Source organism: Stenella coeruleoalba, assembly GCF_951394435.1.
Source record: "Stenella coeruleoalba genome assembly, chromosome: 17".
NCBI classification, from domain to species: Eukaryota; Metazoa; Chordata; class Mammalia; order Artiodactyla; family Delphinidae; genus Stenella; species Stenella coeruleoalba.
The window spans coordinates 76477628-76501084 of NC_137163.1; the positions used below are offsets into that span (position 1 = coordinate 76477628).

The 23457-nt window shown below is 43.0% G+C and overlaps 1 protein-coding gene across 1 annotated transcript in view; it reads right to left on the reverse strand.

Moving 5' to 3' along the window:
* XKR4 (XK related 4) overlaps positions 1-23457 on the reverse strand; it is a 319631-nt gene that overhangs the window by 103914 nt on the left and 192260 nt on the right. The window contains exon 2 of the mRNA XM_079902365.1: positions 595-794. Within this exon, the coding sequence (XP_079758491.1) occupies positions 595-794 (200 nt within the window). The remainder of the gene's footprint in view (positions 1-594; positions 795-23457) is intronic.

Below are 23457 nucleotides of genomic sequence, written 5' to 3' on the forward strand. Positions count from 1 at the left end.
TGTAATATTCATTTTATAAAACTTAGTACTACATAAACAATACATTATTAAATACTGACAACGTTTTCCCATATGACCTTCTTTGTAAAAATATTAAGGTCATCTTTATCGTTTCCTTTAATCTCTCGCCTTTTGTGTCCTAATATCAAAAAGAAATGGTGGCGATTACCCTAATATTCAAATATGTATTATATATTTAAGTTTATACATAAATGTATACAATATATGTAACAGTTAATATACATACAACATTAGAGAGGGCTCTAGGTCTTTTTTCAAATTTTTGGAAGTTATCGCACAAGCCAGAAAGCTTCAGTGGATTCTCTTCTCATATTGAGCAAGTGTAAAATCATACGGATTTTTTTTCCTACTCGGAGGGCAGCTTGAGGGCAAAAAAGTCTTCCTGTAAATTACCCACGATAAGTGATGGCGAAGAAGAAAATAGGCCTCATTCACACATACAGGTGTCAAGCGGCCGACGAGAACCCAGAGCACCGTGACCTGCGTCCAAGGGTCACGGAACGGTCCTCGGGTTGTGAGAAGAGGAGCCGACCCCCTTTCCCCAAACGCAGAAAGCGAGCTGCAAGCCCTTACCTTGGAGGGCCTGCAGGCTGTGAGTCTGTACGATGATGCAGAGCTGCAGCACCAGCTGGGGAGCGCTCTCCAGGAAGGTGGCGAGCAGGTGTAGCATGCTCACGTCTGCGTACTCGTAGACCATCTTCCAATAAAACCTCCACCGGCCACTCTCTGCGCCCCGTCGACTTCGAATGCCTAAGTATATCGTGTGGAAATACCTAGACAGGAAACACAGAGAAAAAGAAAGACCGGAGTGAGAACTCATCCTTCAAACACCAGGGCTGTTTTTTCTCTTCCGCAACCGCCATACATGCGCAAGCACGTCCGTGAAACAACTACCTTAGTGGCTTATCCCTTAGGGCCCCAGGTTGGCCCTTATTCTTAAAGGTTCCCTTTGAGGAGTCACTGCAATTTTCGTCTTCGTTAAAGCATTCCACTGCCTTGTACTATGAAGAGGGAGGTGAGACACAGGTGTAGAAGGGATTTTCCACCTTGATAATCCACAGACACCCTTCCTGGTCAGTTCCACCATGTGCTCAATGGTCCTCAGCAGATGGATGTCTCCAAGGGCATGATGCAAGTCAAGTTCTAGGACGTATGTGTTTGTAAACCCTCCTGATGCCTTTTTCAAAAACTTTTACTATTGAAAATGTCAAAGCTATACAAAAGAAGAAAAAAACAGTGTATTGAATCCAAAATAAAATTACCCCACTGCTTGAAGAAAATTTCCTGATAAGAATCACCAATGTGGTAACCTTAAGTATTGCATATTAATTTTCCAAAAGTGTTTGGAAGAGTATGAGAATGAAAGCAGGCTTGGCAATCCTGAAAGCCAGTGCCATTTCCCGTTGGGTGTGAAAGAGGCTGTCTCTGAATGGTCACCACATTTTATTCTGACAAACTTGTATTTGTTCTTTAATACCATGAAAAAGAAGTCAAATTATCCTATGGAGAGAAAAGACAAGAGGGTATAGATACTACAAAGAAAGTAAAGTGACATAGTCTTTGATCTAATTACTGCTCTGGCTCTCTTGTTCTTTGGGTCATGATGTGCTCATTCCTTATGAATAGTGATGAAGTTCTCAAAATCGGGTCCTTGAGTAACAGGCCGGCACTGTTAGGGAGAGAGTTTCTGAAACTGGTCCTCCTGCATCACCTTTGCTTCTGATCCATCCCCTGAGGGTCACATTGAACAAATCCAATTCATCTTTTCTACACAGCCTTTCTAATACTGGAAGACACCTCAGAGTCCCTAGAGATTTCCACTTTCCTCCCCTCCCTTCCAAAAGTCCTAGTGTCCCCAGCCACATGTCCCATGACCCCCCAAGTCCCCTGACACCCTTGTCACTCTCTGAACATGCTTCAATTTCTCCTTCACAGCACTTGGAACTTTAATTACTTCTAAATGTAATATGTATATATACAATGGAATATTACTCAGTTATTAAAAAGAACGAAATAATGCCACTTGCAGCAACATGGATGGACCTGGAGATTATCATACTAAGCAAAGTAACTCAGACAGAGAAAGACAAATATCATATGATACTGAAACGGAGCAGGACCCTACTGTTCTTCCCCCCCCGCCACCCCCACCATGTCCTCCGCCTGCCTTTTGTCTGTGGAAGAAAATTAGCCAAAGAATAAGTTTAATCAGAGAAGTGAGAAAATGCAGAAACAGAGGAAAACAGTCCTAGGAGACCAAATAATAATAGTTTAGTCATTGAGCATAGTCAAGGACCTGTAGTTCCTCCTTAAGGGCTGTGGATAATATTCTGAGCCATATCCTAGGAGCTGTCTTACAGATACTGAAGAAGGTAACTACATGATGACCAGGCTGTAGCCATGACAGAAGCTGTCACAATTCCAAGAATTGGCCTCAGAGAAATGGAAACAAACCAACCCTGGAACTGAAGATTACCTGTACCTAAAACAATCGAGATGACGCTGGTCAGACCACCGACGACCAATTTCAAGATGCCTGTCAGAGCTGCCTGTGCTGTTTCTGCGTGTAGCCCCCTCCCTCTGCCTATAAAAACTCTTGCTCCTCGAGTGGCGGCAGGGAGTCGGCCTTTGGACAGGAGTCCGCCCTTCCCCCGGTTGCTGGCCTCCAAAATAAAGCAACCTTTCCCCTACCAACACTTGTCTCTCGAGAATTGACTTTTGAGTGGCGTAACAATATCACTTCTGTGCAGAATCTTAAAAAAGTGACACAGATGAACTTATTTACAAAACAGAAACAGACTCACAGACTTAGAGGGTGAACTTATGTTACTGGGGTAATGGGGGGGAGGGACAGATTGGCAGTTTGGGATTGACATGTACACGTGGCTATATTTAAAATAGATAACCAACAAGGACTTGCTGTACAGCACAGGGGACTCTGCTCAATACTCTGTAATAATCTAAATGGGAAAATAATTTGAAAAAGAATAGATACATGTGTACATATAACTGAATCACCTCGCTGTACACCCGAAACTAACACAACATTGTTAATCAACTATACTCCAATATAAAATAAAAATTAAAAAAATAAATAAAAATTTAAAAATAATATGGATTTATGTTATATTTTCCCTCCTTGTGAATCCAAAGCTTTCTCCTGCTATAAGTGTCTTGATCAAGTGGACTGTAGGTCAACATTCCTAAGCTGCTTTGCCACAGTTTTTACTGATTTATGTAAAATTGGTTTGTATATTTTCCTTTATGTTCCATTTCATTCATTCCTTCCATGAATCACATTTGAAAATTTGATTCTGGAACAGAAATAAAAGGCGATTTTGTTTCCCATCACAGTATTATGTGGCGGGACAGTGGCGCCCCTGTTTATCATGGACAGTGGCGGGGGGGAAGGTAGGGGTTACCAGAGCCACAGGGCCTCGTTTAACACCTGTACATCACTGAATACAAAGGTTGCCTTCTTGCTTGAAGAAAGTTGACCAGAAAGTCGAAGTCCTTATAATAATTTTATCTGACTACTTAAAAATTCCAAGGTTACGCCAAAACACATGCCTTATATATATATAATATATAGTTATACAAGCATTATATATATGGGTAACATGAATGTGCAAAAGATTTCAGAATTTTAAAAATTCAGAACATGCAAACATTTCCAAAAAAGCCCAAGGAAACTACATATGTAAAGACACAAAGATGAGGAAACTGCCCTGCGTTCTGATAAGAAGCGTATTTGCCTATGTAGCACTCTTGGCCTGAAACGCATTTTGCACGTTCATGTTACCTTTTCTTAGAATGACCTTGTCTCTTTTCTCCACTACGGAAACTTACAGTTGTGGTTTAAAACTCTGCTGATGCATCTCACCTCAGAAGACCTTCCTTGATGACTCCAACCGAGAATCCTTCCCTGCACCCAACTTGAGCGTGCCGCTAACACGGGAGCTACCCCACTGGGTGGGTTTATCTGCTTCTGTGCTGGCTTCTGCTCCAGACCTCCAAGGCTGGAGGGCGCTCACTCATCACTGAAGCTCACCATTGAGCACTATTTTCTGTTCACGCTGGGATTCATCAAAGTGTGTTAAGTTGAACTGGGGGGAAAGTCTCAAATTCTATTTCTTTATAATTAGTTATTTTCATGAGACGGACCAAGAGCCTACATCATATCAGTTTTGGCTTCCAGCTGGAAGCACACAATGGCTTATGCGATTCAGTGGACATTAGCACTGTTTAGAGTATTACACGGTATCAGGAGAGTTTTCTACTTTCTCTAAATCAACAGTGATGGACCTCAGGGGTCTTATGCCCACAGCTCAGTCAGCTTGGGCTTTGCTCAAGTCTGTGCTCTGAAAAACGATGACAATAAAGAGGCTTTGCGATCACAATTGGTCTCTTCCATCTTGTCAATATGTAAATGGTTACCACATTCTGTCACATTATTATTTTTTCTCACCACCTTCCTTATCGGCTGCCGGAAGGGAAGGTTGGAAGAGAAGAGGCCCAATGAGTGTGAGTAGAAATGTGGACCATGAGACACAACTGTTCCCACCAGTTCCTCACATCACATGGTACGAAAATGTTTGCCCCACATGAATGGGGGATGAAAACACAAATCTGTACTTCAGTGTCAGGTTCCTTCCCCTCTGCCACGGCTATCTCCTGCGTGGGCTGTGTGGACACCAGCCCTCCAGTTGTAGAGCGAGTCCCTGAGAGAGGTCTTCAGGGCCTCAGCTCTTGTTCTACACTTGACCTGTATCATGCAGTTCCACGTCTGCCTCCCCAGAGCGTCCAGCCAGAGGTTTGACTCTAGGGAGATCTGGTTTCATAATAAGTTACTTCTCAGGGCAGGGAATTTTGTCCACGTTGATAAACAGCCCCAAACACCTCTCACCTAACTGGTAATACCAGCTGTTCTAGAGACAGAACATCAATACAGAGAGCAAAGGAAGACTGGTCTTATTTGTCATTCAGTTCTAACAAATGGGGACAGATGAGGGATTATTCAAAGAAGCTAGACTATTGTGTCTTTTAATCTAGTAAACTGCATAGGGAATTGAGAAATAAACATAAAAGAATAAGCTCATGGGTTCTTTTCCACAGAAATTTAGAATGACGTGAAGAAGGACATGTGTTCCAGTGAAAAGTCATTGTGTTCCAGAAACAGGAGCAGAACTGTCAAGTTAACTCTTCTGTGCAGATGTCTTGGTTTGTTTGTGTTTTTAATAGCTACCAGGACAAGAGCCTTGGAGTTACTTCTTGTGTTAAGCACCCGTAGGTGAGTTTCAAAAAGGGAAGAGGTTTTAAAACGGAAATATTCTGTAAGAAGTTATAATCCCTTTGGTAAGAACTAGTGATGTGGTAGACGTGAGGCCTCAGGTCTGAAACTGAACCCCAGGAGACAAAGAGGCCCCCAACGAGGGACAGCTGTGTAAGATGTCCCTGAATCAAAATCAGGACCAAAGAAACTTGGGAGGCGCTGAATTGCACCCTTGGCCGTAGACAGCTATGATAGCAACGTGAGCCTGTGCTGTCTGCCTTCCACGAAGGGCCCTCATCACGGCTGCCCCTGCACCTTCACTCAGTGGATCTGACAAGATGCTTCCACTGTGCTCCATCCAACCCACCAGCGGAGCCTGGGAACTTACGATGCTGGTCAGAGATGCCGAGGGGACGCCTTGATATGTGACTCCACAAGTTAGCTTTTTTTAAAATAAATTTATTTATTTATTTTTGGCTGTGTTGTGTCTTCGTTGCTGCATGCAGGCTTTCTCTAGTTGCGGCGAGTGGGGGCTACTCTTCATTGCTGCGCACGGGCTTTCTCTAGTTGCGGCGAGCGGGGGCTACTCTTCATTGTGGCGCGCGGGCTTCTCACTGCGGTGGCTTCTCTTGTTGCAGAGCACAGGCTCTAGGTGCGCGGGCTTCAGTTGTTGTGGCACACAGGCTCAGTAGTTGTGGCACACGGGCTTAGTTGCTCTGCTGCATGTGAGATCTTCCTGGACCAGGGCTCGAACCCGTGTCCCTTGCATTGGCAGGCAGATTCTTAACCACTGCGCCACCAGGGAAGCCCACAAGTTAGCTTTTGAATGGTTCTTGGCAGCCATCTGCTGGGTAGACAGAGTCGAGAAGTTCATGGTTGTGAGCTGCCCTCCTAGTCTAATCCAGATCCTTCACATTGCATTATAACACATGTCTACTCTGGGGGAGGGGAGGATGGCTGACGGCCTGTCCCTGGAAAACGACCCTTTGCATACTTGAAGACAAACGCCAAGCAGTCTTGTCTCCTTGGCATCTGTGTTATTATGATTTAACTGGGAAGTATTTTCTCCCCTCTGATTCTTACGGCCACTTAGCTTCTGATCCAAGTTTCTTTATCTTAAGGTGGAGAGAACCGTACCTCCTTCACGGCTCTGTGAGCGTTAAACAAGATGTGTCTCGTGCACGTGCTGTGTTCACGGTGTGCAGGGATGTCGTTGCACACCAAGGTTATCGGTGTTCTGGGCTCCTCTATAAGGCCACCTCTTTGACCCGAAAAATTCAGGTGGTTTTATGTCTTCAGTTCTTCTTGTTTCCTTTAGGCATTTTATTCTGGGGAGTGTTGGATTTGGCCTTTGCCTGTTCTCCCCGAGGGCAGATACAGAGGGTCACCACTCTGCTGGGAAACAAGGTAGTTTCTATACCTCCTGAGTGTCAAAGGGATCCAGCACGGCGTCCAGGTGGGGCTTGGAGGTGTCACTAAGGTTCTTTTTCTTAGGATTCTGCTTTGCTGTATTAATAAAAAGACAAATAACACCCAACAGGCATAGGTGACCAAGGAAGTTGATGTCAATGAAAAGACATTCATATAGGGAGGATTTAGAAAAAGCCATATTTATGGTTAAAATTTTAGCATAATTACCAATGAATTGCCTTCATTTAAGAAGGAAAAAAGTTTCAAGTCTTCGTCATCGAGGATGAAGTATGCAGTAAGCACGAGAGGGTAGTGGCTTAAACACTCAGCTCTCATTCCTGCTAACAGGAGATGTTCCCGGTAAACCCCACTCTGAAATGTCGCTGTGTCCAACTCCTCCTCCGAGGTGAACACGTTCAGAAGATGTTTGCCATCTTTACTGTATGACTGACTCAATTCCTGATAGGGTCATTCTAATTTATCGTCCCGTGGAGCACGCTAAGGGAAGATAGGGCTTTCCTTACCTCACAAAATGACACCAGGAATTCTGCACCAACCTTATCAACATGACCTCATTCCTAAGAATATCTTAATTTTGTAATTTCCTCTGCATTACTGAAGATGCAGACACACAAACACATCTACGTAACTCCCTACCATAGCTCACACAAAGACACCCACACGTAACCCACGCTCTCCACATACCTACACAAAATCTAGTCCACTGATTTTCTGAAGATGTAAATTGCATTTAAATTCTCGGCTCCTTTTCATCAATATTTTCCAGGTGCAAAGAGCAACCTGGGCTAAATTCACATTACCAACTTCAGACCTAAACATAGTACGGCAAAAGTGATAAGCTAGGGAGGAAAATTCCAAACATTCAGCATGTCAAGCATTATATATCTAGTATGTATTTAATCTACAATTTAATGTGATTGAGATAATCTTTACATTACTTGTGGGGAAATGAGATGTATATAACAAGTTTCAGATAGTCCATATTTATGAGGAATACCTCAGTCCTTAAATAATATTGGATCAAATGTTAACTACTGATATAGCTGAATCAGAAATCATTAACAGCTATGAGGATGTGATGCATATATATTCTAATATTGCATTTTCTTTCTCTTATAGCACATGAAACAGGTTAGCTGTTAACAGATGTTATTTTTACTATCTGAAAACCGCAGAATAAAATCTGAGCAGAAGAGCTTTAAAGAAAAAACATAAATAAACACTGATCCCAGCAACTGGTATTTTCTTCTGTGGCCTGGCTACAAGCAAAGCTTTAACTATTATATATGTATATACGTTCACTATATATATATACCATAATACACACACATATGTCTATCGATCATCTCTCTCTCTCTCTCTCTCTCTCTCTCTCATCAACAGTCGGCACTGACAAGGCACGAAGTTGTACGGTTTGTCATCTTAAATATTCTGTATTGAATATTTTAACCAACAGCCATGACCACAAAACCTTGTTTTGACACCAGAACAGCAAGTTTCTGTTGTCTCCATTATGCCAATAACAGTAAAAATGACAATATTCTGTCCTATATTTCTACAGGGGAAAATTTCCTAGTGACTGTTGCTTTAAAATTAGATTCTATTTCCCATCAATCATTCCAAGGGGGAAAAAGTGTGCGTTAGGAGGGAACGAATGCATTGCTTGACCTTATGGTTGACCCAAGCGTTAGAGGTCACAGCCCTAAGAACTCAGTCTGAGCCACGCTGACCCGAGGGGACCGGGGTGCGTTGTCGCCCGCGCTGCAGAGCCATCCCCTCACAGCGGCCTGGGGATCACCTCTCACCCAGAGCCCCTAAGCGCTCCAGTGCGCGTGTGCGTGTCGTGCCTCTGCTGTGCCTTTCATGGATATTTGCGATAAGGAAAGAGAGATGGAGGATATCCTCAGGGTCTCCCAGAAATCCTCCAATGGGACAAGAACCTCAACAGCTTTTCCTCACTCACGATACTTTTATTTTTCTCCCCAAAGCAACACTGCCTCTTAGACTAACGAGGCTTTGGCTTTCTCTGCATGTATCTGACCTGTGAGCTGTATTTCCACCTCTCTCTCTCTTGCTCAGATAATTAGAATTAATTTGGGTTCTCAGAGGAGAATAGTACTCTAGTGCTAGTAAGATATTAAGAGCTTCTATCACGGTATAGAGCATTCTTATACAGTATGAGCTCACACAACGTGAAAGCATACTTAGTTAGCATCTTGTGTTTGATAAAAAGGCCCTTTGATTGATTTTATTTTTAGTCTTTTCTGAAAATAAAATTTACCTATGGGATATGGTTATTTTTGTTTTGTTTAATTTTCATGCATACCTCTCATAATGATACTTATTACATAAACAAGTTCTCATGTATTCCTCAAACCTAGAGTAGGAAAGAATAGAACTTTTTTCTCCACCCAACAAGTTTCCTTGTAATGGGCAGTGTGACCAGGGTCTCTGGGGCTACTTAGTAAATTCAGCTAAAACAGATGAGAAAGTTCTTGAACTTGAAAGGAAGATTCTCTATTCACTCTGAACACCTCATAGCAACTGGTACCCAGCCTTCAGAGAAAATAAAAGGAGCATTTCTCCCCCAATTATTTTTTTCCTTAGAGTCCCAATATACTAACATTTCATGGTAAAATCAATGTACTAACATTTTAATAGTAAACAATGTGCTAAAATGGAGAAGGGCGGCTTGGAGCCAATACAGCAGTGACTACTATCTGACATAATACTGACATGGTGTAACTTAAGACTTCAAAAGATTGAAAGAATACTAATAGAAATTATTAACTATGTTTAAAAAAACAGATTAATAGAATATTTGTTCTTATTACTCAGGAATAGTGATTGTGACAGAATCAGAACTTCCATCCTCAGCCCTGTTGAATTGACTGATTTTATGACAAATGAGGAAAGTTCCGTTGTGTGCGTGTGTATAATGTTTTATTCTATTTAAAAGACAAGATGTTGCCTTGCAGCTTTTTAATCCTTCACTTGAGCAGACTTATGGCCATTTATACTTTTAAAAGTTGGCTGAAAAATCCACAGGCCTGGGGCATCTGACCCATCACATCCATTGGGCGGCCAAGTTGGTAGGGAAGAGAGAAGGAGAGGCAGGTCAGGGTACCACGTTACAGCCCAGGGTGGGCTGGGGTCTTGCCTGAAAGGTCCACGAGCAGATGTACATTACAGGGATCGATTTCACCAGCACCACTGGACTCTTAGAGTTGTTCAGGCCCAAACACAACGATTTTGCATTCTCCTTCAGACACTTTATTACTGTTCATATTGTCGTCTTATTAGAATTTTATTGTCTATTTATTTATTCATCCATTCTAGGGGAAGAAGAGATTCAAGTTGTGTCTCCCCAAACTCTTGGCAGAATTAGACAACATAAAACATAGTGCTGGGCTTCCCTGGTGGCGCAGTGGTTGAGAGTCCGCCTGCCGATGCAGGGCACGTGGGTTCGTGCCCCGGTCCTGGAAGGGCTGGGCCCGTGAGCCATGGCTGCTGAGCCTGCGCGTCCAGAGCCTGTGCTCTGCTATGGGAGAGGCCACCGCGGGCCCGCGTACCGCAACAAAACAAAACAAAACAAAAAAAACATAGTGCTGTGAAAAGATGGCGAACAGAAGGACTGTAGGTCTTCACTCACTGGGCCTAAAATACCTCATTCTGGTGCGTAGGGGAGCTTCGTCGTGAGTGGCAGATGCCCACCCCTTTGCCCGGCAGCCTCACTGTCCATGGAGGCATCACCTGTGTCTCGTGTAGCCAGATGCTGAGGGGAGAACCCTAAATGTCCGCTCGCTCCAAGCTTACACGGCTGGTCTGACCCCGAGCACCTAACTTCTAAGAGCAGAGAGCTGAAAGGCTCCTCGGGCCAGAGTTTTGTAGGTTGCACTATCAGCTCAGGAGGACGAAAGCAGAGGAACTTTCCGTGCTGACAGCTAGCGCTTGTTCTAAGCTTGGAATGTTCCCTCCTGGGGAGGGCTCACATGGAATACAGTCCAGAGTGGCTCATGGAGATGAGTTAGGATGGGGAGAAGACCTTTCTCCATCATCATAGACACAATGATTTCCTTATCCTATTTGCTCAGCAATCTTCGTTCTCAACTGTGTTTAATAACCCAGAGAAAATTTTCTTACCACAATTGGCTGCAAAAATTTAGTGAATGGGATGTGAAAAAACAAAGCGCTAAACATGGCAGGGGGCTAGTCTTCCACCTAAGTAGTCTAACAACATGTAGGGCCCCTTTCGGGACGACCCCAGTCAAAACGTCCATGACCACGTACCAAGCTAATAACTATGGAGATGGTGCCCTAGGAATTGTACCCACATACAAAAACTTCAGTGTTTCCAAAAGAAAAGTCCCCTTCATCTAAAACAATGAGCTCTTTTTTTTTTTTTTTTTGGTACGCGGGCCTATCACTGCTGTGGCCTCTCCTGTTGCAGAGCACAGGCTCCGGACGCGCAGGCTCAGCAGCCATGGCTCACGGATCCTCCCGGACGGGGGCACGAACCTGCGTCCCCTGCATCGGCAGGCGGACTCTAAACCACTGCGCCACCAGGGAAGCCCTAAAACAAGGAACTCTTTTACTCATTCATTCACTCAAGTGTTTATTGAGCATTTATTTGGAGACAGCACTCCTCTGGGCTCTGGGAATAGAGCAGGGAATGAAACATGTACAGACTTACATCGTAGTGGGGGATGACACACAATAGGCAAGATAAACAAGTAGAAGGTAAAATATAAAAGCTCATGCTAAGTGCCAAGGAAAATATAAACCAGGAAAGGGAGTGAGGAATGTCAGGGTGCTTGTCAATTAAGTTATATAGCCAGGGAAATTCCCTGGAGAGATGAAATCTGGGTCAACATCTAAAGGAAGGAGAGGAAATAAGCCATCTCCACTTAAAACCTGAGGAAGAACATTCCAGGCAGAAAGGACAGGAGGTCCAAGGGGCTGAGGTGGGCATGTGCTCCTGGGCATCCCAGGAGCACCAGGTAGGTGGGTGTGAACGGGGGAGGGGGCAGAGTAAAAGGGAAAATGGGAGGGTCTGGTCTGGTCACAGAGGGCCTGGTGGGCTCCGTGTGGACTGTATCAGTGAGTAAGGAAGCGATTTGCAGGTCTGAGCAGGTGAGAGACACAATCTGGCCACGAGGTTCCTCTGACAGCGGTGCTGAGCATAGAATGAAGGGGAGCAGAGGAGAATCAGCGCGGTTATTGCAATAACCTCGCAAGTGATATTGTTTGGATCTCGATAGTAGCGGTGGAGAATGAGGCAGATCCTGGGTATTTATTTGGCAGTTAAGGCCAATGGAACTTGCAGCCAGATCAGATGAGGGTGTGAGAGAAAGAGGAAGCAATCTTGATTCCAAGCTGTTTGCCCTGAGCTACTACAGAGATGGAGCTGCCACTTCCTGCAACGAGCAGATTACTGGATGACGATGGACTTCACACGTGGTAATTCTGAGATGTTTTTAAATATCCAAGTGGAGATCTTGGGTAGGCCATGGGATCAGAGTCCCCAATTCAGGCCCACTTAACGATGATTTGGGAGGCATTTTAGAATTTAAAGCCACAAGATGGGCTCACCTTTTTACTTACACTGAGACTGTACCAACCTTGCTAAGCATGGCGTACCTCCTCCCTAGGCTTGGGTTTGAGGCCCACTGAGAAGGCTTTGCTTAAAAGGCACCAGACCTGAGTATATCAGGCAACCTCGGGACAGGGCATCCAGCTTCTCTCGGGGAGGGTGAGTGCTCGGGGGGTCTTTCCCTTCCCACAGCCTACCTAAGGGGGCGCCGGGGTTATTTCAAACTCCTAGGAGAAAGTTGAATGGTAGGGGCTTGGAATTAATGTGATAAGGTTTCCGTGATGTCGAATCCTAGATGCAATTGTGGTTGCCTTTTCTCAGTGGATATGCTGACCAAAATGACACAGGTATCTTTAGAAAGTCCATCTTTATAGAGTAGCCGGAAATGGCTGGGCCGCCCCTTAATTGAACTAGGAGGATTGGAGACACAGAATCTGGGGAAGCTTCCTGGCGAGTTGAATCCCTGCCCATGGCCCCTTGTCACCCGCGCTCTGGTATGAGATGAGGCTTTTCTCCTAACCCCTATGCAGGCAGCTTGGAAGGGCTGAGGAGTGAATGCCCTGGGTCGGTCCTCTGCCAATGCCCAGAGGTATGGTTGGAAAAATACCCCAGCTGCCTCAGGTGCTGTAATTCTGAAGTGAGTCCCTGGGGGGCTTGAGTCCCCAAGGCCCACAGTACGACCTACTCATTGACACCCACCCTTCTGACTGTCCTCCCTTGCTGGTCCCACTTCCCCACCTCCACCAGTGCTTCCTAGAATTGCCTTCAAATCAGCCACTTACACTCAAACCTCCTCTTGGTCACATCACAGGCTCAAAGCAGCACCCTCAACGATGCACTCTCTTCCTCCAAAATACCACTCACATGGCATCAGTGCCAGTGGCCCCCAGATGGCCCCCAACGTCCTCTGCTGGGCTCTCCACACTTTCTCTTATCAGGTCTGACGTTACAGGTTATCTGCTCACGTGGAAGTGCACACGTGACCCGCGCAGACTGCCTCCCCGCCCCGCCTGCCCTGTTTCCTTCCTCCTTTGGCGTCGGCTCGCATTTGTCCTCCGGCACCAAGTGCCCAGCCAAGTCCAAGCGCCGCTCCTCCAGGCTTAGCGCAAGCTTTTCCTCACCTCTCTTCCTACCACAGTGATTCTTACTCCCTGAGATTCTATTGAACTCACTCAGCACCCAAAGTCTGGACACCCCGTGATCCCTAATTCTTGAGTGAAGAATAGTTCTGTTTTGCATGCAAACTCCGATCAGTGGGAGATAAGTGAGTTGGGAAGCATTCTGAGCTGGTCTTCGAGCTCCTTGGCATCAGTAAGTCATGCAATAGATATTTGGTCGAGTTGCTTCATATGCTATTTATTTCTGACTCTCACTAGATTACAAGATCCTGAAGGTGATTACTCTGTGATACGTATTTTCTCTCTTTGTTCCTTTCCAACTCATCGGTCTAAATGTAAGTTCATTGATCTAAACTTAAAGCTGAATTATGAGGTTCAAATATATATGTGTGTGTGTGTGTATATATATATATATATATATATATATATATAAAATACATACACACACACGGGGTGCGTCAAGAACCAACATCATCACACACACCCCATACATCACACAGGCTCAGCTGAAAATGCATCTCTGTGGGCTGACAGTTGACAGTTGTGTATGTAATAGCATATAAAGTATTTAAAACCTTTTGTGTTGCTATTCTCTTCTTTGAGCGTTCTGTCACACAGACCTTCCTCTTGTGTCATCATATCATATTTTATTATCAACTAGTGCCTGCCAGCCAATTTTCTTTAAAATCACAACATAAGTCAAGAGAGAATGGGAACGTACATGCATTCTTTCAGGATAGAATTTGAGCTCTTCTGGTAATTTATGAACTAAAGTCATGCATTGTGCTTTGGACTCAATTCAACCACATTTGTGGTCAATGAGACTTGACTTTGTGTTTTACGTCATAGAGGAAAATCCGACTGATTTCACGCTTTATTGAGGGGACGGTTTTAGTTGAGGAAAAATAATAGTAGTAAAAATCTAACATGTTCTTACAGCCTTTGCCTGAACTTCTATTGTGGTTTATGGAAATGTGATTCAGGATGATATATTCAATATTAAGACCAATGTAAGGTTTAATTGAAACTTATAGGGCAGCTTTTCTTAATTTACTGTCTATCGTGTAATTTTTAGCACACTGCATGAAGAACAAAAGACAGCCTACACCCTTCTGTTGTTTTACCATAGCCCAGAATTAAATTAAACTTGCTGACATTAAAAAAAGGAGGTACCATGCCACCCTGACTTGAACTCCCAATGTGGTTTTGAATGGCAGCTGAGGGGTGTACATGGACCCCATCGAGGGAGGCTAAGACAGTATCTGAGCAGTTTCAAGGCTTGCTTTTGTTTTTCAACTTTCGAGAATGAATGCACATAATCAGACAAAGGGAATTAACAAAAACTTTCCACCTAAAACACAGGCACTGGGTAAAATGCTTTATATGCATTTTCACTTTCTTCTCAGACACTTAATGAAGGTGGTGCTATCTACTCCCTCTGACCCGTGAGGAATCCTCACCATCAGAGGTCATTTAGGAAGGTTGCACAGCTAGTAAGCAGTTGAGCTCATCATAGATGCCATTTCTGTTGGTCCCCCAAATCCATGCTATCTACACAGAACCAGACCCACTTCAGCACCTTAAGTTATAAAGCAGCCTCAGGTTTCCAGTCCAGGAAAATGTGTCAGCTACCTATGCCTAAATGGCCACTTGCTCATCTTATATCAAAATGTTATCTGGGGAATATTACTCAGCCATGAACAAGAACAGAAGGCTGCCATTCACAACAGTGTGGATGGACCTAGAGAATATTATGCTTAGTGAAGTAAGACAAAGACAGACAAGTACTGTATGATATCACTTATATGTGGAATCTAACAAATAATACAAATGAATGTATATGGAAAACAGAAACAGACTCACAGATATAGAAAACAAACTAGTGGTTACCAAAGGGGAGAGGGAAGGGGGCAGGGACAAATTAGGAGTATGAGATTAACAGATACAAACTACCATATATAAAGTAGATAAGCAACAAGGCTATATCATATAGCACAGGGACTCAGAGCCATTCTAAGTCTTACAAAAGTCTTGGTAGTAACTTTTAATGGAGTATATTCTGCAAAAATACTAAATCACTAAGCTGTACCCCTGAAACTAATATAATATTGTAAATCAACTATACCTCGATTAAAAAAAAAACTTTTAAATGTTATTTGGGTCAGAACTAACTCGTTCCCTCAATATGGAGTTGAACCTGATATACCTGTGGTTCAGAGCAGGCTTTAAAGGGTGAGATTCTCTAGGGCAAGGCTGAGATTCCTATTCTGGGTCCTGACACGGAGCCATCTGCTTGTCAACAGCTGCCTGAGATACTTCCATTTATTTATTATTTAACTTTGTCACAAATAAGCATGAAAATGCTTAAAAGTGTCGAGGAGCGATCGTCTTGACGCCCACGGCTGCCCTGTGACATGCCTCCCAGCCTCTAACTTCACTTAGGCTGTTGCTGAGTCTATTGACCTCATACAGGGGTAATGAGTGGAACCTTGCCGGCGCTGCGGTCTTTCCTCCGAATCTTTGCCCCGGGACTTCTCATTCTTGGGGCCACCCTTGACCAGGGAGGATCAGAGGAATCGCTGGATCAGAACTCCCTCTTCCCTCACCCGGGGGTGTCTAGCCCATTTCCCACAGTGGAGACCAGCCCCACAGTGCGCCCCGGGCTGGTGGTCCCTCCTTTCTTGTCTCCTATCCCCTGAAACCACCTCTCCAAATAAACCACATGCACACCCTTGGCTCTTGTCTCAGGCTCCGCTTTCTGGCGGATCCAGGCTAAGATGTTTGCCAGAAGTGAATCTAGAACTTTACTTTTCTCCTCAAGGATTGTGCGGGAGGAGGAACTAGGTAAGTGAAAGTTGCCCAGATTAAAGACGTGAATTAAAAAACAAAATCTGGGAGAGCAATTAGCATTTTTAAAAACAGATCCTTTTTTATTTATTTATTTTTTGCGGTACTCGGGCCTCTCACTGCTGTGGCCTCTCCCGCTGCGGAGCACAGGCTCCGGACGCGCAGGCTCAGCGGCCATGGCTCACGGGCCCAGCCGCTCCGCGGCATGTGGGATCTTCCCGGACCGGGGCACGAACCCGCGTCCCCTGCATCGGCAGGTGGACTCTCAACCACTGCGCCACCAGGGAAGTCCCCTTTTTTTATTTTTAAGAGGAGATCTCTCTCAAATCCACACGATTTTCTATTTTCATGAAGCCTAACAAAATTCTTACATTTTTCACTTATTGCTCAATTAAGTTTGTCGTCCAGGGCGTGCCACGCCAGCCTATTTCTGTATTCAGTTTTTGTTTCTACCCGGCTCAGGCAAGAGACAAAACGGAAGACATGCTGTTCATAGCAAAAGGAAGACACGTCCTCTTGAATACGGCAGCAGGGTAATCAAGAGTCCCGTGGTTGACTTCCTTATACGACAGGGAGGAAAATACCCTGCCTTTCCTGTCAAGAATAAGAAAACTACTTGTCCTATTCTCAGAGTGACAACAGCATTCAGAGATGAGAAAAGCTAGCAAAGGGTCTTCTTTTAGAAAAATTACCTCCAAGGTAGTTCAATGATGTTTTCAGATCATGTGAACTTTTCAGAGCACCCCCCTTCATGTCTACCTAGTTACTGAAAAACCCATTAGTTTACCATCACCTCCCCACCTCCACGTACAGATTCTCTCTCCCATCCCGCTCCTTCCTCCCTGTCTCCCTTCCACTAACTTCTGTCTTTTCTCCATGTCATCATTTAACAGGATATGCTCTTCCTAGATGTTTTCACTCTTCCCCAGCATAAACCAGCAACAAGGAGTAGGATCGTTTCTCAACCTTCACTACACGTTTAAGGACTGCAATTACTAGTTGAGAAACATGGCCTTGATTCATAAAGTATCATAAAGGAATATTAAATTACATGCAGGCCCACTTAAGGTCAAAGAGGAGGATGAGGAAAATACAAAAACTAGTGAAACAAAAAATGTGATTTGATTAATGGGGCATCTTAATTCAAGAGTTGCAGTTGGATTCCAGAAACCTCCATGTGGACATTTCTAGGAACTATAATTTCTTTTCTGTTGAAAGGAAAATCTTGATGGGAAGAGACACGAAGGCCCTTCTCAGATCACGTTGGTCTCCCATCTGCTATTTCCACTGAATTCCCGAATTTACTGATGGCAGTCACATCCACTTTGGGGGAAGAGCTAGGCATGACGTAACTGCATCCTACAAAAATGTTTTAGACCTAAATATAAAGTGTAATGGTTAAAGTACGCGTTCACAAACTATCAACATTTCCATTAAAACAGACTTAAAATAGACTTGCAAATTCAGGATTGTTTGCTTTATGGAGTTCAGCTATGAAATAGATATGTTCACTAGTTAATTTGTTTAACAATAGAATGAATGTTCATTCTGAACCTAATATACACACATCACTATGCTAGTCACTGAGAGATCCAGAAATGACTAATAAACAGTTCTTGACCTCATGGTGTGTATAATCTAGTAATAGAGAACTGCAATGTCGCCCCTTAAAATTATAAATCAAGTATTTAAATAGACTCTGGAATATCTTTCTCTCTCCCCCTCTGGTCTCCATTTCTTTCTTCACATAGGCAACCATGAAAATGTGTTTAATATGCATTCTTTTAATTGGCATTTGTTCTTAAAAAAAACCTTTCACTTAGAAATAATTTTAGACTCACATAGAAGTTGAAAAAATAGTATAGAGTTCCCAAGTGACCTTCCCCAAGAATCCCCCAAAGATAACAACTTACATAATCATAATACAATTATCAATCAGAATTTTGACACTGACACTGGCACAATAGTATTAACCAAGCTACACACCTTATTTTGGCTTCCATCAGTTTTTATAAGCACATTATTTTTCTTTCTTTGGTGTATAGCTCTATAAAATTTTATCACGTGTGTAGATTCATTAAATTTGTCATGACAGTCAGGCTAAGGTTATCCTAAATAAACTCCCTGTGCTCCCATTTATAGTTATACTCAACCCTAAACCTAACCCTGGCAACTACTGATCTGTTCTCCATCACTGTAATTTTGACATTTCAAGAATGTTAAATAAACAGCATCATACAGTGTTTAATATTTTGAGATTAGGTTTTCTTCGCTCAACGTGAGATTCATCTAAGTCATTGCCTGTATCAGTCAACCATTTCTCTTGATCGCTGAGTAGTATCCTGTTGTATAGAAGCACCACGGTTTGGGCCAGCTCCCATAGCATAACGGTTACCACGTTCACCTCACACAGTTTATCCGTGTACCCTTTGAAGGACATTTGGGTTGTCTCCATGTTTTGGTGATTATAAATATAACTGCTGTAAATATTCAAACGCACGATTTTGTGTGAATGTATGCTTCCTTTCTCTAGAATAAATAACTATAAGTGGGCTTGCTGGGTCACATGGTGAATGTATGTGTAACATTCTAAGAAACTGGCATTCGTTCTTGTATTTGTTCTGTTTGTATGCATTTGCTTATTAAATGGCATTGTATTAAAAATATTTTACTTTCTTTTTCATCCAGTGCCGTGTTTTTAAGACCCACAGGTATTGCTACATGTAGATCTAATTCATAAAGATATTCCCTGAATTGCTGCATAGTATTGCAAGGAACTCTTTACTGCAAGGAACCCTATAATTAGCCATTTTGTAAAGCAAGTGATTCTTTGGAAATGTGTATACCCCACAAGTAATTTGTTTAGTGAATTTAGGTTTCTACTTATTGGGTTTTCTAATATAATGTGTATCTGTATTACCTTTGGATTTGCTTCATGGTTTTACACACTGATCAAAACATCCTCAGGTACTAACAGCAGCTGTCTAAGTTCAGAAGATGCCTGGGTATGCCCGTCTCAGGGATGTCGAGGTGACGAGTTCAGGAAGTTTAAGATCTCAGTAGGAAGCTTCGAGGGAGCATGACTTCATTATTGTTGAACTCAGTCACTTTGGGTAGAAGAAGCAACCCTTCAGATGCATTAAACCAAGAGGATTCAAATAGCTTTTGAGGTACTGTGGACTCTAATATATATTTTTATAGAACAGCATGTCTTTCCCAAGCTTCTACCCTGAGAGAATTTGGTACTAACGTAAATGATCATTGAGTGCTTGTCATGTGCCAGATACCCTATTAAACCCTATGGGCATTTTCTTATTTTATCCTTGTCTCCTGCCTCTGAAGTAAAGACAATTATTTCCCTCATTTTTCAGGGGAGGAAACTGGATCTTAGTGAGACTGGGTAACTGGAGAGAAGTCACGTAACTACTAAGTGGCACAGCTAGACTTCACTTAACTGCTGCTATACAACCTCATTTATTTTTGTGGCAGGTACTGGGAAAAGAGAAATATTATATGCTGATTAAAAAACCACCAGTAATGTCTGATCTGGGTCAAAGATAATGACGATGGTGATGATGATGATAATGACGATGATGATGATTCTATACCATTTATAACCATACCCGATTCATAAAGCCCGTTTACATATATTCTTCCCCTCCATCCTGAAATTAACTCTGTGAATTAGTTGTTTTTCCCATTTCCCGGATTGAGCCTGAGACTTGGTGAGGTTACATGAAAACCAGGAAGTGGTAGAGCTCACATTTAAACCAAACTTCCGTACTCTATGGCTAAAATCTGTTATTACTTCATGTTGCCTCATGTGAGTGTGCTTTTGGTAGTTGAAAATGGGCCGGATATGGAAACACAAAGCAATAGTCTTAATGATAAAATAAGATGATTTATTTTTTTGAGTGGGCTGATGAAAGCCTTATCATTTTATAGTCACCTTTTATAGGGAACATTGGGAAACCTTAATGCATCTCAGAGAAAGAACAAGGGAAAGAGAGTCTGTAAAAAGTCTAGGAAGCACAGACTAGAAAATAGAAATGGAATCTTTAGAATCTCTAATTACTAAGTTATGTCAAGTGCAATTACGTTCTCTTTTATTTAGTGTACTACTTTTGTTACTTAAATTTGGTCCATGTAGAATATTTACGTAGACTCCACAGGCTAATTTGGGATTGTGGACCCCTCTTTCCTTCAGCTCTTTCCCTATTCTATTTTTCTCCACGATTTTAAATACATCAACTGTGAACTGTAGCTTCCTGAGGTAGAAGCAGAGACAGAGGCAGAGGCATAAGAAGGTTTAGGAAGCCAACTTTCCTGGTTGAAGGCGAAATGCCATATTATTAAATCAGGAAATTGTGAAGATTCCACACATATTCACTGAGGGTCCACCTCATTCCCAGCAGTGATCTGGGCACTGGAGACAGAGTTGTGAACAAGACGGTCAGAGTCCCCCATCTTGGGGAGTCTACAGGTTGTGGAGAAGAGACCATGAACAAATACACAAACAAGGTCATTTCAGAGAATTATTTCTGTGAAGCAAAGAAAACAGAGAGAGTGCGTGTGTGGTGGGTAAATTCAATTGAGTAGTTAGGGAAGGGTTCTCTAAAGGAGGGGACATTGCAGCTGAGATCTGAATGACATGACAGTGCTAGCCCTGAGAAGGTTCAGGGGAGGGAGCTGCAGGAAGAGAAGGGTAAGTGCAAAGGCCCTGAGGTCAGCATTTTCTGCTCTTCAAAGAGAGAAAGAGGGCCACATAGTGGGGTCACTGTGAGTGACAGGAGATGAGGCTGGGGAGGGAGCCGGGCCAGGCTGGGCAGGACCAGGCAGCCTCAGTAGGTGGCTGTTTCTTGCTTGCTGGGCAGGGCAAACCCACCTAAATGCTCCCTGTGAACCTGGATTGCAGGAGCATGGGTGGAGGCTGCTGTGCTTCTAGAGGCCAAGCTGATGGTACTTTCCAAAGGCCTAGATGTGAGGAGTAAGGAGATGCATCCCAAGGCAATTTAGAAAATCTGAGACACTATTCAAGTATTGTTGTGTAATTTGTGACATTCTCTGGGACATTGATATTGTGTTCCTACGTCAACACAGGGATGTCCCCTCTTTACGCACCATGTACTTTTCCAGTAACATCATGAACCTTTCTTTTGAAGCCTAGACATGAAAGATTCCATCCATAGAAATTGGGATGTGAATTTTCCCAAGATTTGGTTGATGCCATCACCACACTATACTAGCATTTTGATCGCAAAACTGTATCTCATTTTCTGCTGCTGGAGTTCACTGTGTGAACTTGGCAATTGGCATCTTACTTGTTCTGGCTGAAAGGTCAGGCAGACTTATTTTTCCCCACGCAAAATGTCACAAAAGTCAAAGTTATTATAGGGAAAATTTGTTTTTACTCTGATATTTTGCTGAGTTCTATGTCAACTATGGTTCTTTATGTGTAAAGAATGTTAATAACGTTTGTGGCAATCAAAAGATACTGCGCTACACTTCTATTCATTAAAGGACACAAATACTATTTGAGCGCAAGGTCTCATTCAGGAATGGCTTTGGCAAAGTACAACCTAGAAGCAATTTAAACCTATAAAGACTGTCATGATCATGCGGTAGGAAGGCTTATTTTAACTCTGGTTTTACTTCTGTGCCATCTCCAGCAATGAATTAATAATATTGTTCGTTAGAAATCAAAGGGGAAACTGCCTTAAACACAGTACTTGAGCAGTTTGTGTACTTTAAGGGCACTGATTTCCCTTCAATTCTTTTGATTTGGTGACAATAGAATGAGGCCTTCTGAGTAAGAAATGGATTTCGAGCATATATTGAAAATCCTTAATTTTTCTAAATGGGGAAAAACCTAGCGACTTCAATAAAAAGGCCCGGACATAAAGGCCACACCGTGAAGCAGGTCAGCGTTCCTGTGATCGCCCTGCCGCCTTCAGTTAGGCGCCGGCTGACCCCGTGCTTTGGTTTCTGCCTGAGGTAGTCAAAAATCTTTCGGCCAGAAAGGCTCTGACATGTTTCCTATATGCCTTGGAGTGACTGTAACTTGTGTTTCTTCTCCTGGGGCTACTGGAATCCTAGGTCTTGCCTTTTGTAAAATGATTTTAAGCAGCAGAATGAGATGCACGTCCTCACTGTTCCTGAAATCATCTCGTGCAACAGTCCTGCTCGTGACCCTGGCCATGTTCATTTGCTGGCCTCTTTAGGTCTCCTTGTCCTTGAAAATTCAAAGCAGTCAGGCTTAGAAGCTCAAATATAATTTTGCAGCTACATCCATTACCCCAATCCACCTAACTTTCACAAATGAGGGTAATGTTGTGTAGTACGTCTTAGGATCCAGACAGACCTGATGACTTGATTTATAATCTCATTGAACAAACCACCTAATCACTGGGAAACTCTTTCTTCAGCTGCAAGACGCAGACAATAATATGGACCTCGCTTGGTTACCGTGAGAATTGGAAGTAATATATGCTAAGAACCCATGACAGGGCCTGGAATAGTAAGTACTAAACAAATAGTGGTCACTAGTGTCACCAGTATCCCTATCCAGGTGTACACAGCTTCCTGTCTGGACAATTATATCCCTAACAGGTCTGCCTTCTGCCAGTTTTCTCTCGTCTATATTCATCTTCCTAAATATCACCCACATCAGGTCATTCTGCAGCTCAGATGTCGTCTGTGGTTTCTGTTGACTAAAGGATCAAGTCCAGAATATCCTGTTTGGCCACATCAAAATCACAGGCTACACAACTTGACTCCATTCACACTTCATCCTTACCTCTGCTCTAGACCCTGGCACATTTGTGCTACTGATTTGAAATTTACCATAATTACACCTTGTATGATAGTTTTTTCCCCTTGTGAACAGGCCTTATCTCCCCAACTATATATGAATTTCTTAGAGAGGAATTCTCATGCCTTATTCTTTTGTAAAAATGTCCCCATAGGATCTATATGTAGAGTGCCTCTTACACATAGAGTTTCCGAAAAATTGTTCCTGACAGTGATAAGATCGAAGGTCAGGAAGACAGGCAATTTTGTATAATAATAATGAGGAAAGTGAACAATATTTTAGTAACTAGTGCTTTTGTATTTTTTCACCTCTTCTTGAATCTTTCTGAAATTAATTAGGAATGAAAAAATGATATTTAAAGTTA